General features: G+C 45.7%; 1 protein-coding gene across 7 annotated transcripts in view; it reads right to left on the reverse strand.

Moving 5' to 3' along the window:
- Nucleotides 1–399: 399 nt before the first annotated feature.
- LOC120066534 (septin-9-like) overlaps nt 400–16,406 on the reverse strand; it is an 85,676-nt gene continuing 69,669 nt past the window's right edge. For all 7 annotated transcript variants that reach the window (XM_039017966.1, XM_039017970.1, XM_039017958.1 and 4 more), the window contains 8 exons: nt 15,504–15,632; nt 15,253–15,334; nt 14,991–15,128; nt 6,441–6,558; nt 4,284–4,379; nt 4,044–4,140; nt 2,176–2,227; nt 400–1,989 (listed from right to left, as the gene is read on the reverse strand). In XM_039017966.1, coding sequence (XP_038873894.1) covers nt 1,812–1,989; nt 2,176–2,227; nt 4,044–4,140; nt 4,284–4,379; nt 6,441–6,558; nt 14,991–15,128; nt 15,253–15,334; nt 15,504–15,632 — 890 coding nt within the window. In that variant the 3' untranslated portion in view covers nt 400–1,811. The remainder of the gene's footprint in view (nt 1,990–2,175; nt 2,228–4,043; nt 4,141–4,283; nt 4,380–6,440; nt 6,559–14,990; nt 15,129–15,252; nt 15,335–15,503; nt 15,633–16,406) is intronic.

Here is a 16,406-nt window from a genome sequence, read left to right on the forward strand (position 1 = left end):
CACTGGTCTATGGGCCCTTGGCCATGAGCTTGTAGACATGAAAAAACATTGGCATCTGAAGATCCAATCACCTGACTAAAACAGACCAGTGAAAATATGACTACACATTCTAAATTTAGCTCACGCTGATGACCCTAATTTGATGTAAAACCCCCTCCAATACACACTGTATTTACCTCAATTCACCCACAGATTGTTTGAAATAACTTTATGAATTTGCAAAGACACTTTGTTATGACACTAAAACCCAAACTTTGATGGCAAACACTACATAAAGGGTATCCTTTTTCACACAGTTTCAAACATGCCAAATTGCGCATGCCCAAAGGGGCTTTTGTGATTGGTTAAGAGAGGAGTCACCTGCACAGGTGAAATGGATTGGCAATCAAGACAATTGTAAACAATAAAAATATCAATCTTTATTTATTTGACATAGCATATCAAAGATAAACCATACTCTCATCATACTATAACAAATTACACAATAACTATACAACAGTAAACATTGTATTACCTTTCGTCATTGTTTATGTTACGTGAGCTACATTGCTGAATGAATAGTACTCTTGGTTTTGACCTCTGTCCATGAGTTTCTGGCGGAGTGAAGAATTGTGTTTGGCTGAAGGGAACATTTATGACTTTTTGGAATAAATGTTTAGTAGGGAAGATAAGGGTGTTATACATTGACTACACCGGGAATGCAAAACTGTCGGGGAACTAAATATTATTTCAAGCGGTGCATGTAGGCTACATATTCAACCTACCTGTAGTCCTATTCTGTATCATGTCCAAAAAGACAATGTAAATCTAGATTCATAGAATTCTCTATAAATACACGGGAGACAATGCATGATGGCAAGGAGATACAACCAAAGAGGATCTCTGAAGATTTTCCATCCTCTCTGAGAACAACGGGAGTGTGTAGGTCGACTGGTAGGCTATATGAATATCAAACTCAATTATAAAGTGAATACATAACAAGCATAAATATCTATTTATAAATCAATTCTATATATTTCGCTTCTCTTTAAAACAGAAAGGACATTTATTTGGTTTAGAGAAAGGTCAGAGAGCATGGGGGATGTCTGTTCCCTGCATCCCCACCATCCAGACAACAATACAATAATATTATAACACAACAGTAAATGTAAAATGCACTGTATGAATGAACATGATACGTTTAACAAGATACGACATTGGCATATTGGTATAGACAGGATGGTTTGGCAAGAGGTCTTAAACATATGAAAACGCAACGGAAAAAGACAAAGGGATTTCAAAGCTGCTCCACACTGCATTGCTGCTTTTCGGGGCAGTGCAGATGTGTCCAAAATGTACAAAGAAGCTAAACCCTACCTCCGAATATCTCCAATATCTAGACAACACTATACAGCACAATCCAAACGTAGAACAGGTCATTTCGACCAGTAATTTCTAGTTTAGCTAATTGATGTGCTATACTTCGATAGCTGGTCTGTACACATCTGTATGCTATAATACTGTGGTATCCCATCTCCCTAGGGGACATCTTGTACTGTTTATCCAACAGCTCTGACCTACAACGACCTACACTAGAACTTCCAGCTAACAGAAACTCTGTTTAGCAGTTGATCATGTATGAATTATTATATACTTGATATTGGAATCCTCTTTGGAGTGTGTACAGTCCATGTCAGCCAGTTAGGATGGGTGTGTGTGTGTCACGTGGTGTGTTTGCATGTGGTGTGTCACAGTTGCCAGCCATTAAAGATATATATATGGGTCTGTGTGTGTGTGCGTGTGTGTTTATTTGTTTGCAGATGGTCAGACATTTACATCTCATGGGTCAGGACTTGGTGCTGTGCTGCCGCCCCGTTGGCCTGCTGTGGGTTAACCAGTGTGTTGGGTGGCTGGCCATTGGGCTGGGCGTTGGTCTCGTTCAGCCTGCGGACACGGTACACCTCGTAGTGGATGCTACTGGTGATGTCCTTGATGTTCTGCATGTGGGTCCTTACAGAGAGGAAACACAGATGAAGATTTAGTGAGAGAATCATCAACATTACCCAGAGAAACATTACCCAGAGAAACATCAACATTACCCAGAGAAACATTACCCAGAGAAACATCAAGCGTCATCAAAAACACTGGTCAAACACAGTCAGTATCACCATCACTTAAAACACAGTTAATATTCACCTGATGAGAAGGTCTCGCAGGTAGGCAAACTCACAGTGTGCAATGTTCTCAACTGCAAAAAGAGAGTAAAGAAAATGAAATTACATTCTATGGGATAAACAGCAAGTGTTTTCTGTTTAGTTACTCAAATAATATTCAATACAATAGCCACGTGGCATATATTTTGTGTATCAGGGTGTGCATATCAAATTAAATGCCATGTGCTATTCTACACTCTGCCACAAGATGGGAGTGTTGCGCCAAAGACAGGTCAAGGACACCCATTTATCTTGACATCTGCAGCAATTATCTTAAATAAAGATTACACCTTCCACTACAAGTAATTTAATCCATCTCAGCTCCCTCAGCAAGTCAGACAGTTTAACAAACTCTCCATGACAATTTGCTGGAGTCTAGAAAGGATCCAACATTTGTTTGAATGATCGATTATGTCAAGTCCACAAAGTGAAAAAGGAGCGCTATTTATGTGAAATCGCAGCACAGGAAATTACATTTCATTTCATCCCTCTTAGGGAGGGGCGGGGGAGAGGAGGGGGGAGAAGAGGGTGCTGCTGTGTGACCACCACAATCTGTGGGTGGGTGTACTGATTAACGTGGTGGTGGGTCTCCCTTAATTTAAAACCAGGTTGGTTTTAAATGTTTCTCTGGGTAACACTTTCCTCCACCCTGCAAACAGGGGATTAACACCAGAACACACAGAGACAGACACGTTGGATATGTAGCTGTATAGGTACCAGCCCTCTAGATAAGTATGACTTATGGAATGAGGAGGGGGAGAAAGAACGGTTGATAATGAGAAAGAGAGAATGACATTGGGGCAGTGGTAAGAGGAAAAAGAGAACGTTAGAGACGACAGAAAGAAAGAGGAGAGAGAGAGAAAAAGTGAGAACGAGTAAGACAACCAGCGAGAGAGAGAAAGAAAGAGGAGGAGAGAGAGAAGGAGAACGAGGAGAAAGAGGTCCTGGCTATGAGAACCCTGGGCCCACAGGCCTCCCTCCTCTTGTGGCCTAATTTATGATAGCAGTGCAGACAGGTCCAGCAGCTTAGCTTTGCTTTGCTTTGCTTTCCTCCCTCCCTCCCTCCCTCCCTCCCTCCCTCCCTCCCTCCCTCCCTCCCTCCCTCCGCCTGAGCACACCGACTGCCTGGCTGGCTAGAGTCATTGTTCCCTCAGCCAGGGGACAACTACATTTCTCACTCTTATCACATCCGTGCTCCTACAAACACACCTTTGTCTTAGAGTTCAATTGCAGTCCATGGGTGTTTTAAGAACACCTTGACAGTTCCAGAACAGGACCTAAGTACTAGAACTCTAGAAAGCTATGTATGCTAAGCTCTGGTTGGTTGGTCCTTTGAACAGACCTAACAGCAAGAGGTCCAGATTAATATATCTGTTCTACAGCCGTCTGTCTACAAGTATGGAGTGATGAGAGGAGAATTCACCAAGAGCCAAGATGGGCCCTGGAGGGGCCAGGTGCAATCTGGGAAGAAGACAGTCGGCCCTCCAGTGAAAAGGAGCTGTGACATTCCTTCCCCCCCCCCAATCTCTCTTTCTCTCTAGACCTCCTCCTTCTGTCTGTCCTCCACATCATCACCCCCCCCCCCCCACTGTGTTATGGATGCGGATGGCTCAGTAAATCCTCCTTGGGTCTGTTAGAAATGTCTTTAGTCACAGACCAGAGAAACGTGGATATGAGAAACACTCGCTCACAGTCACAAAAGACTCAATCAGTTGGCTGGGATTTAAACATGTACTGGCAGCAGTAACATGCATGGTTGATCCACTGTACTGTGCAGCCAGGAAAATCTGCTTCAACCCTTTTGACATGATTAGTATGACAGGGATAGTGGTTGTGTGTGTGTTGAATTACCTTCTATGGTTCCCCACTTTGTTTTTCTGCCCAGAAGCCTCTTTCCATTGACCTGGTACTCCTGGTCGCTCCCCACCACAGCAAATGGGATCATCTCCTGAACACACACACACACACACATAGTTTAAGACCAACAATAGCTTTGTAATGAATCCATGCATCAGTGTGTGTGTGTGTGTGTGTGTGTGTGTGTGTGTGTGTGTGTGTGATTCTGCATGCCTATACACACTGTAAACCCACCCTGATCTTATCATTGATCATCCTGTCATCAGCATCCTCGTCAAACTCTTTCTGAGGGTAGACGTCGATCCCGTTGGCTCGCAGTCCTTCCCTGATCTGCACAAACATAAAACACGTCACAATCTGACACCAGGTTGCAGTGTTACACCAATGTACTGTAGAACAGCAGTCAGGGCAAAACAATGGCCGTTTCCACCTCATGTCATCTACCAAGTCATCTAGTCCTAGAGGTGGAGGAGTGTGTGTCCTGCCCAGTACAACATCACACACCAAAGTCTTTCACTCACCACCAGGGGAAAGACCGGTGAAGGGAGGCTGAGACTTGTATCACATCAGAATCCATCAAAAGTAATTAAGCCTACTCATTCTTATAACTTCACTTTCACTGCCTAACTGCCAACAATATAAACAAATGATTCATGCAGATAGCCAGATTGTTAGACCAGTATGAGGTGACCGTGACTGAAAATATAACAGAATAGGAAATGACTGACTACAATTCTAGTGTAGCTCACTCCGAGTCCACCGTAAACACTGCTAAGGCTGGTGTTGACGTTAAATGCTCATTTAATGTTCCCTGACATTGAGAGTTAATGTGGAGGTTAACCACTATTACATAAATACACAGCCAGACACTCAGGTTTACAAAATGGCAGCCTTTCTTCTATGTCTTTATAATGACTGGAACACAGACAGAGTGAGAATGACAGGCTTCTTCTGCCAGCAGTGATGGCCTTTAAATGAATGACCGTTCCGCTCACAATTACTACTTTGACAGTTTCCACTTGGTCGATGACGAACAGGTTTTCTAAATTTCTCGGTTTATACTTCTTGGAAAGCTTAAACTTGTAACTTTCTCAGCCTTAGGCCTATATTATAAGCCTACAACAGTCGAGGGAACGTGACCAGAGCACACACACGAACGCCCGCAACGAACTGTGGACACAGAGGGTAAAACAATAAAAAGCTCTCGTGTTCCTTTTGCATGCATGTCAACTGCTGCAGGGAGCAGAGAACAAGAAAGAAACGTAAAAAAAAACATTAAGATCACAATCCCAGGGTCGTACATTGCCCAGCCCATGCAGCCAACCAAAACAAGCTGGTTACAAGCCTCAGAGCTTCCATCTCGCCCGCCCTTGTTCTCATTGGCCGTTGTCGGGGAAAACGGTAGCCAAGTTGCCCAGCGTGTTTCCTCCTCCAGAATTAATAAAGATCTGTCGCAGGACGCCAGAGAGGGGGAGACTAGCATCCCTTGAGTGTGTGTGTGTGTGTGTGTGTGTGTGCACGCGCAGGCATGTTCTTTTCTTCTCCCAGGCTGATCACTGGCCAACAAACACACACTGGAACAGAGGGGGGTGCAGAGGCCTTTTTAAACTAAGCCAAGCAGGTCGTATAGGCCTGTGTATCCTGGTATAGTGCAACTTTCAAGAGACCGCAGGAAGAGAAAGCAGCAACAGAGAATTCCATCGAATTTTAAATCAGTAGAGATGGCCTCTATACCATAGACATGAGTCATCGACAGAAAGGGCTGTGCTTTCTTTCATGGAGGAGTGGCTACTGACGGACTTCCACTAGACAGCCTCTGTCGAGCAGCTACCAGACAGCCTCTACAGAGTGTTGCATAAACCTTACTCTAAACTCTGGGGGGGGGAACTCCTCATCTGAGGTCCTGTGTGGTTTCTCCATCTCCTGTACCCAGTAGCTTATTGCTAATAAGAGACTAACCTGCTACAGTACACTGGCATCTGTGCAGACGTCAGCTGCCTCGGAGGTTTACAGAAAGCTGGAATACTGGAAATAAATCCCTTCTTAAAATGCTCCTTTCTGGCTAAAAACATCCGTTAAGTGTTCCAGGGTTTCATACCACCACTCCTCAGACTGGGCAGAGTACAGTAGTTTATCCAGATGACTGCTGTTTGTAATGCCTACATCGCTTCATACCGGCCTGTGTGTGATCTTACCCTCTCGTTACCCTGTGTGTGTGTGCACGCGGGTGGCGTGTGTGTGATCTTACCCTCTCGTTACCCTGCTGTAAAGGCCTAATGTCAGCCATGTAGTGCAAAAGGGACTAGTTTAAAAGCAAATCAACAGATCAATGTCATAGGCTTTTTGTGTACACACACACGTGCATGTATACACATTACGCACACACCTTACCGTCTGTTTGAAGAAGTCCCTCTCCTCCAGGGTGAGTGTGTCTGCCTTGGCGATGACAGGGACTATGTTGACCACTTTACTCAGACGACTCATAAACTCCACATCCAGGGGCCTCAGACTGGAGAGAGACAACACGGAGGAAGAGAGAGAGGGGGAAGGAGGAGAGGAAAGATGTTCATAAGATTACTCTTAAGGTTAAGGAGATATTTTCTGATCAAAACTAATTTTATTGGTCACATGTGCCAAATACAAGTGTAGACCTTACAGTGAAATGCTTACTTATAAGCCCTTAACCAACAATGCTTTAAGTAAAAATAAAAAAAAACTTATTTAGAAATAAAAGTAACAAACAATTAAACATCAGCAGAAAATAACAATAGTGAGGCTATATACAGTTGAAGTCGGAAGTGTACATACGAGTTTTAATGATCCAACCTAAGTGTTTTTCAACCACTCCACTAATTTCTTGTTAACAAACTATAGTTTCGGCAAGTCGGTTAGGACATCTACTTTGTGCATGACACAAGTCATTTTTCCAACAATTGTTTACACACAGATTATTTCACTGTATCACAAATCCAGTGGGTCAGAAGTTTACATGCACAGTCAACGTAGTGTCTTTAAACAGCTTGGAAAATTCCAGAAAATGATGTCATGGCTTTAGAAGCTTCTGATAGGCTAATTGACATCATTTGAGTCAATTGGAGGTGTACCTGTGGATGATTTCAAGGTCTACCTTCAAACTCAGTGCCTCTGACATCATGGGAAAATCAAAAGAAATCAGCCAAGACCTCCGAAAGAAAATTGTAGACCTCCACAAGTCTGGTTCATCCTTGGGAGCAATTTCCAAACGCCTGAAGGTACCACGTTCATCTGTATAAACAATAGTATGCAAGTATAAACACCATGGGACCACGCAGCCGTCATACCGCTCAGGAAGGAGACGCGTTCTGTCTCCTAGAGATGAACGTACTTTGGTGCGAAAAGTGCAAATCAATCCCAGAACAGCAGCAAAGGACCTTGTGAAGATGCTAGAGGAAACAGGTACAAAAGTATCTATACCCACAGTAAAACGAGTCCTATATCGACATAACCTGAAAGGCCGCTCAGCAAGGAAGAAGCCACTGCTCCAAAACCGCCATAAAAAAAGCCAGACTACGGTTTGCAACTGCACATGGGGACAAAGATCGTACTATTTGGAGAAATGTCCTCTCGTCTGATGAAAACAAAAATAGAAATGTTTGGCCATAATGACCATTGTTATGTTTGGAGGAAAAAGGGCAAGGCTTGCAAGCTGAAGAACACCATCCCAACCGTGAAGCACGGGGGTGGCAGCATCATGTTGAGGGGGTGCTTTGCTGCAGGAAGGACTGGTGCACTTCACAAAATAGATGGCATCATGAGTGAGGAAAATTATGTGGATATATTGAAGCAACATCTCAAGATATCAGTCAGGAAGTTAAAGCTTGGTCGCAAATGAGTCTTCCAAATGGACAATGACCCCAAGCATACTTCCAAAGTTGTGGCAAAATGGTTTAAGGACAACAAAGTCATGGTATTGGAGTGGCCATCACAAAGCCCTGACCTCAATACTATAGAAAATTTGTGGGCAGAACTGAAAAAGTGTGTGCAAGCAAGGAGGCCTACAAACCTGACTTAGTTACACCAGCTCTGTTAGGAGGAATGGGCCAAAATTCACCCAACTTATTGTGGGAAGCTTGTGGAAGGCTACCCAAAATGTTTCCCCCAACAAAAGGCAATGCTACCAAATACTAATTGAGTATGTAAACTTCTGACTCACAGGGAATGTGAATAAATAAATAAAAGCTGAAATAAATAATTATTTCTACCATTATTCTGACATTTCACATTCTTAAAATAAAGTGGTGATCCTAACTGACCTAAGACAGGGAATTTTTACTAGGATTAAATGTCAGGAATTGTAAAAAACTGAGTTTAAATGTATTTGGCTAAGGTGTACGTAAACTTCCGACTTCAACTGTACACGGGGTACCAGTACAGAGTCAATGTGCGGGGGCACCGGTTAGTCGAGGTAATATGTATATGTTGGTAGAGTTAAAGTGACCATGCATAGATGATGAACAGAGAGTAGCAGAAGTGTAAAAGAGGGGTCTGGGTAGCCCTTTGAATAGCTGTTGAAGAGTCTTATGGCTTGGGGGTAGAAGCTGTTAAGAAACCTTTTGGACCTAGACTTGGCGCTCCTCCTACCGCTTGCCGTGCGGTAGCAGACAGAACAGTCTATGACTAGGGTGGCTAGCGTCTTTTCGACAATTTTTAGGGCCTTCTTCTGACACCGCCTGGTATAGAGGTCCAGGATGGCGGGAAGTCCGAGGCCGAGCGGTTGCCATACCAGGCAGCGATGCAACCAGGCAGGATGCTCTCGATGGTGCAGCTGTAGAACCTTGAGGATCTGAGGACCCATGCCAAATATTTTCAGTCTCCTGAGGGGGACTAGGCTTTGTCGTGCCCTCTTCACGACTGTCTTGGTGTGTTTGGACCATGATAGTTTGTTGGTGATGTGGACACCAAGGAACTTGAAGCTCTCAACCTGCTCCACTGCAGCCCCGTCAATGAGAATGGGGGCGTACTCGGTCCTCCTTTTCCTGTAGTCCACAATCACCTCCTTTGTCTTGATCACATTGAGGGAGAGGTTGTTGTCCTGGCACCACAAGGCCAGGTCTCTGACCTCCTCCCTATAGGCCTTTTCATCGTTGTTGGTGATCAGGCCTACCACTGTTGTGTCATCGGCAAACTTGATGATGGTGTTGGAGTCGTGCCTTGCCATGCATTCATAATTGAACAGGAGTACAGGAGGGGACTGAGCACGCACCAATGAGGGGCACCCGTGTTGAGGATCAGCATGGTGTATGTGTTGTTACCTACTCTTACCACCTGGGGGCGGCCTGTCAGGAAGTCCAGGATCCAGTTGCAGATGGAGGTGTTTAGGGGTCCTTAGCTTATTGATGAGCTTTGAGGGCACTATGGTGTTGAACGCTGAGCTGTAGTCAATGAATAGCATTCTCACATAGGTGTTCCTTTTGTCCAAGTGAGAAAGAGCAGTGTGGTGTGCAATAGAGATTGCATCATCTGTGGATCCGTTGGGGCGGTATCGAAATTGGGATGGGTCTAGGGTTTCTGGGATAATGGTGTTGATGTGAGCCATGACCAGCCTTTCAAAGCACTTCATGGCTACAGACGTGAGTGCTACGGGTCGGTAGTCATTTAGGCAGGTTACCTTAGTGTTGGGCACAGGGACTATGGTGGTCTGCTTGAAACATGTTGCTATTACAGACTCTGTCAGGGACAAGTTGAAAATGTCAGTGAAGACAAGTTGGTCATCGCATGCTCGGAGTACACGTCCTGGTAATCCATCTGGCCCTGCGGCCTTGTGAATGTTCACCTGTTTAAAGGTCTTACATCGGCTTCGGAGAGCGTGGTCACACAGTCGTCTGGAACACTGATGCTCTCATGCATTCTTCAGTGTTACTTCCCGCGAAGCGAATATAGAAGTAATTTAGCTCGTCTGGTAGGCTCGTGTCACTGGGCAGCTCGCGGCTGTGCTTCCCTTTGTAGTCTGTAATAGTTTGCAAGCCCTGCCACATCCGACGAGCGTCAGAGCCGGTGTACTACGATTCAACCCTAGTCCTGTGTTGATGTTTTGCCTGTTTGATAGTTCTTTGGAGGGCATAGAAGGATTTCTTATAAGCTTCCGGATTAGAGTCCCACTCCTTGAAAGCGGCAGCTCTACCCTTTAGCTCAGTGTGGATGTTGCCTGTAATCCATGGCTTCTGGTTGGGGTATGGACGTAGTCACTGTGGGAACAACGTCATCAATGCACTTATTGATGAAGCCAGTGACTGATGTGATGCGCTCAGAAGGATCCCGGAACATATTCCAGTCTGTGCTAGTAAAACAGTCCTGTAGCTTAACTTGGTAGGTTATATTGTAATGCAGCACTGTGGTATAATTGAAAGCATGTCCAAAACGTTTATTCAAACATCTTTTCAGTCTTGGATGAAATGAGACAGATATACCACTAGGGGGCAATGATGGTCCATTGTCTATTATTTTCTGATCAATGACAAAGTGATTGTGCAGCAGTGTACCAGTATAATCCTAATTCTCAAATTTAAAAGATGAATCACAACCTCTTTCCAAGGTTAAACACAAAATGGTTAAGAACTGAAACCGATATAAGCCTGGAAACAGATAATGGTCCTCTCAAGATTCGTCATGGATGGCAGTTTTAGAGGGTAAAATGTGGGGATAATGCAATTGAATACATATCTATATTGAGCATCATGTGATGAGAGATATTGTCCTCAACTGACCACTCAAAGCTTGTACATCCTACTCCCAAGTTGTCAAGTCAGAGCTTCTCTACTATCTCCTATAAACCTTCTCTCTTCCCCATCTCATCTCTTTCTATCCTGTATAAACTCTCCTATCTGCTCTCTATCCGAGGAGAATGAATGAGAATGTTCAGGCTATAGCTAGCCTGGCAGGGCCTCTGGTTGTTCCGTACGTCTAGAGTCTGAAATACACATTTTCACATTCCTTTATTCAACATTTGAAATATGAATATCTAAAAACAGCCCTTTTTGATGTTGCTCATTCTGAATTTCTGCTCATTGTATGAGCAGCACCATAGCTGGCCTGGCAGTGCCTCCTCCTCCTTTCTATATGCTCCCTCTCTTTCCCCCCCTCAATCTCTTTTCAGTCTCTCTCTTTCTTATGGTATCACCACTCTCTGCTTGGCTGGCAGTAATGCCTCTGGTTGTTTCCCTCTCCAGCTCCTCCTTATGGTCTCCTCTCCCCTGCAATTATCCCAGCCATGATGGGTCACCCTGGTTCAAAGACCTGGAGCAGCTGGACTATAGAGGGGCCCCCTCAGGAGAGGGGAGAGACATGCACACGGAACACTGAACGGGGCGGGAACAGAGAACACTACGCGTGTCAATACACGTCATGCTACAATGCCAAGGGTGTCCGAGAGAGACCCACGTGACATGTAAGAGAGAGCGAGCGAGGAGCGACAGAGAAGGAGAGAGCGACAGACAGAGAGACAGACAGCGAGACAGAGACAGAGAGAACACCACTTCATGGAAAAAGGGAGAGTGTGAGAGAGATCTCCCATAGGTCAACGATCCCCTGCTGCAGCTCTCCTTGGCTACGCCTATAATTTGATCTCCTGTCCCCTTAGGAATCGTGACCTCAGCTTTGTGGACTAAGTCAGACACACACGTGTTTCATGTGCATCAGTGGTATGTAGGCCTACTGTACACAGGTCAGTAAATACATACGGTAGATGTTTGACTATGAAGATGTTCACACGGTTCTGAACAAATAGATGAGACCGAGGTTCAAATTGACGCACTGCACATGTGTACCACATATCTGTCTACACACACGCACATACCACAGATAGACATGCACATCTGCACACACAATTAAGCTATAATCCAGTTCTTCACTTAAAACGGGAAATTATCAACAAAAAGGTCAACACACAAAATGCACTCCTACACACTATGTATTGTATTGTACATATTTATGCACACAGAGAGATGCCATATGCTCAACTTCTCCACTTCAAAAAGGGAAATAGTCAACTTGGTAGCTGTGTCTGCATAGGGAGGGGTGAGCTGTCACTGCTAACCCTCCGAAAGCTGTTCTGTGGTCAAAATGGAAGCAACCATGTAGAGGAAGGGGGGTGACCGCACTGGAGACTGCTCTCTTCCCTCTTTCTCAGATGTCTTTAAAACCACCTCACGGGTCAAGAGAGTCCAAGTGCAACATTGCCTGGCGTAACCGTGGGATACCCTGGTAGTTCTCAAAGAAAGCATCCTTCATGAGGTAACAAGAGGACAGCCTTGAGGGAAAGAGTGTGGTCAACCATGCAGTCGACGGATGCTATGCTGTCAAGACTGCATCCGCTTCCATTGGCTACAGGTGCGACATAAATGGCATCCTATTCCCTATATTGTGTACTACTTTTGGCCTAAGCCCACAGAGCATAGGGTGCCATTTGGGACGTATCCTACGTCTATTGAAAACCAGTCTAGCTACTAAATGAAACCTTGAAGCAAATTGCTGACACTTAAAGTACTCCTACTAACCCAGGGCCTAATACCTTCAAATTGCAGTCAAGAAGTTTGACAATAAAAAGAGCCACAACCATTGGGCTATAAAACTTGATGTCTCTGCTATTATTTGGTGATATGAGATACCAGTATTACTGAATATTCAGTGTGTCTATTATGGACATAATGGCACCAAAGCATGGAGCTATCCAAGACACATGGGTTAATTCCCAAATGGCATCCTATTCCCTATGTAGTTCCCTACTTTTGACCAGAGACATAGGGGCCCTTGCTCAACAGTAGTGGACTAAAATAGGTAACAGGGTGTCATTTGTTACGCAGCCATGGCCTTGGCATGGTGTGTTAGTAATTGGTTACAGGCCCTTGTTGCAGACCTCAACCATAGAGGAGAAGTCATTTGTGAGAGCAATGAAGAGGAGAGAAGAACGGGAGTTGGGAGAACAGTTCCAGAACCTTTGAGTCTAGACCATGAGCCAGGTTCAACCCACAGGGCCAGGTTCAACCCACAGGGCCAGGTTCAACCCACAGGGCCAGGTTCAACCCACAGGGCCAGGTTCAACTCCAGGGTTTCATCCTTAGATTGTCCTGTAGAGGAGCATTGACTACTAAACACATTATTAGGGCCTCTCCCCCATTCCCTGTCGTCCCATCTGCTTTTGCTCTGTGTGTGTGTGTGCGTGTGTGCGTGTGTGCGTGTGTGCGTGTGTGCGTGTGTGCGTGTGTGCGTGTGTGCGTGTGTGCGTGTGTGCGTGTGTGCGTGTGTGCGTGTGTGCGTGTGTGCGTGTGTGCGTGTGTGCGTGTGTGCGTGTGTGCGTGTGTGCGTGTGTGCGTGTGTGCGTGTGCGTGTGTGTGTGTGTGTGTGTGTTCGTGTTCGTGTTTAATGCATCCCTATGCCTGTTGCTTGTGTTCTCTAGCTCAGTGCCAGGTTGTAGCCCCACAGTGAGTGGTGGGGAGTGGAGGGGTAGGACATCCTCTTTGTGCTCCTGCTCTGAAATCTCCTGGTGGCAGTTAAGAAGATCCTACTTCCTGCTCGCCGTTTCCAGGCCTGATTAAGAGGTCTAGAGGGGACAGGTGCTTGGAAGTTTCCAAGAGAGCCTGTTTGGGGGGGGGGGGGGGGGGGGGGGGGGGGGGGGGGGGGGGGGGGGGTTAGGGTGCACTCGAGGTCAAGCGGGTGAGAGAGGGAGGGGATTGGCAGGGGAAGATAGGCATTTTAGCTTTTGGGACGAGAGAGAACGAAGGAAAAAGCCTTGGCTCGTGCTTTGCGAAAGAGGGTCTGGACAATGCACTGACTGTAGAGCTGCCACATAGGCAGGCAGGCACACACACACACACACACAAAATGCAGCTGTGGTGTCATAAGGAGGTGGTGAGGGAGTGTGTCAAACAGTGGGATACACACACGCCACACACACTCAATACACTCCAGAGAATAACTAGTGGACAACTGTTGAGCTACAGGTCAAGGAAATGATGTGGGCGGATGGAAGAGACAATTGTGAGCCAGTAGATGGAGTCCTGATATGTTCTCAGACAGTGTGTGTGTGTGTGTATGTCCACCCAGGGTGCACACACGGACACTTTCATCCCTGTTAAATGAATCTAACAAACTGCAGACATGAGTAAAGGGAACACTTGCTAAATCACTAACAGAGCGGCAGGGAGCAATGTGGTTGGTATTAATATTATTTTACCTTTATTTAACTAGCCAAGTCAGTTAAGAACAAATTCTTATTTTCAATGACGGCCTAGGAACAGTGGGTTAACTGCCTTGTTTAGGGGCATATTTTTACCTTGTCAGCTCGGGGATTCGATCTTGCAACCTTTCGGTTACTAGTCCAACACTCGAACCACTAGGCTACCTGCCGCCCCGAAAAATGAAACAAATAGCCACCACCTGGGTGTTTAAAACTATTCTGTTAGTAATGCATACATGTCTAGAAGACTGCAGGACCTTGACAGAATCTTTACATGCTCTGAGACAGACTGAAGTCACTTAACCATTTCCCTGTCTATTCGAATAAATGCTTTTAACTTTGCATGAATGTCTAGGACTTTGATGGTTTATCTTTCGGTTAGTTAATATAAAGTAATTCTCCAATTTGCCAAGTCGCGGTTCCTGGTCAAATATACAAATGTATCCTAAACGCTTTGTCGTACATACATGGTTTTAGTCTCCCTGGCACTCATGGTTTGCTTTCACAGTCTATAGGATTCGGTACTATAGTTTTCCAAGACAGTGGGTACTATAGCATCTGCAGTCAAAGGAGTCTTTGTGAAACCTGATTCCCAAAGCGATACCTCTGAGTCTCGGTGGACAAGATGACTTCTATAAGTGGTCGAAGGAAAAGGGGGGCAGTCTAGAGGAAGTGGTGAAGTCCCAGACAAACAAACAGAGTGTGTGAGTGAGTGTGAGTCCATAACTCACCAGTGTCCAGTAGGTGGTATGAAGTACATGCAGCAGTGAACCCGTGAGTCTGGGATCCTCTTCTTCCTGTCGATGTTGATCTCCTCCTGCAGGTACTGCTCATACTGGTCGTTGATGAACTTCATGATTGGCTGCCAGCTGTTGGGGGGGGGGGGGGGGGGGGGGGGGGGGGGGGGGGGGCACATGGGCAATGGAGTTCACAGACAGGCGACGACAATCATTCACTCTGTGGTAGGGATAAAAAAAAAAAAATACAACTCACCAGTTCTCGTTGTTGATGTGGTCCCCAAAGCCGGGAGTGTCGATTACCGTTAGTTTCATCCTCACGCCCTTCTCTTCGATGTCTAGACAGAGACACAGGAGATATCCATGACATGTATTACATTGTTAATGTATACTGCATACCACAGATCTGTTTGTGTGTGTGTGTGTGTGTGTGTGTGTGTGTGTGTGTGTGTGTGTGTGTGTGTGTGTGTGTGTGTGTGTGTGTGTGTGTGTGTGTGTGTGTGTTACCGTGACTGATGGACTTGATCTCGATGGTCTTGGGGATCCTCTCCTCGGGGTTGGACACCACAGACTTCCTGCTGACCTTAGACTTGAACAGGGTGTTCATCAGGGTTGACTTCCCCAGACCACTCTGACCTGTTAGAGACCAACACAAGGGGTGAACTATAGGTCTGGACACACAAAAACAGAGGGGCTTATCTTCAACCATGAGGCTCTTCTAACCTGTCGTGAATGTACAATAGATTCCCTGACTCTGAACAGAGACCCTACACACAAGTCATGTGACAGACCGAGCTAGACAAAGAGTGTGTCCTCATGCACTCACTGACTATGACAACAGCAGGGCAGCTGTAGGGTCATTCCAGCCTGCTGTAGGGCCATTCCAGCCTGCTGTCGGGCCATTCCAGCATGCTGTAGGGCCACAGAGGACAGATGGACCAGCCACACACACTCCTCACCAAGACCCAGGAAAGGACTGGCCACCGCTCAGAACCTGGTTCCTCTCTAGGTTTCTTCCTAGGTTCCTGCCTTTCTAGGCAGTTGTTCCTAGCCACCGTGCTTCTACATCTACATTGCTTGCTGTTGGGGGTTTTAGTCTGGGTTTCTGTATAAGCACTTTGTGACATCTGCTGATGTAAGAAGAGCTTTATAAATACATTTGATTGATTCTTCTACCTCCCCATAGGCATCCATTAGCAGCAGGCCTGACAGTGGGCATCGGCAGCACAGCCGTGCCAGCTTAATTAGCCTTTATGCATAGGGGACACTGCTGCGGTCTAAGGGGCTTTAGGGCTGGGATTAAGGTAATACATCTCACAGAGGGGCCTTCAGAGATTGGAGTCTGATTACATCTCCACTGACCTTTCACACAATGCCTTTAGAGAGGGACAGAGAGTACTGCTGCTGTGT

The sequence above is a fragment of the Salvelinus namaycush genome, chromosome 2 (assembly GCF_016432855.1).
Source record: "Salvelinus namaycush isolate Seneca chromosome 2, SaNama_1.0, whole genome shotgun sequence".
Classification (NCBI taxonomy): domain Eukaryota; kingdom Metazoa; phylum Chordata; class Actinopteri; order Salmoniformes; family Salmonidae; genus Salvelinus; species Salvelinus namaycush.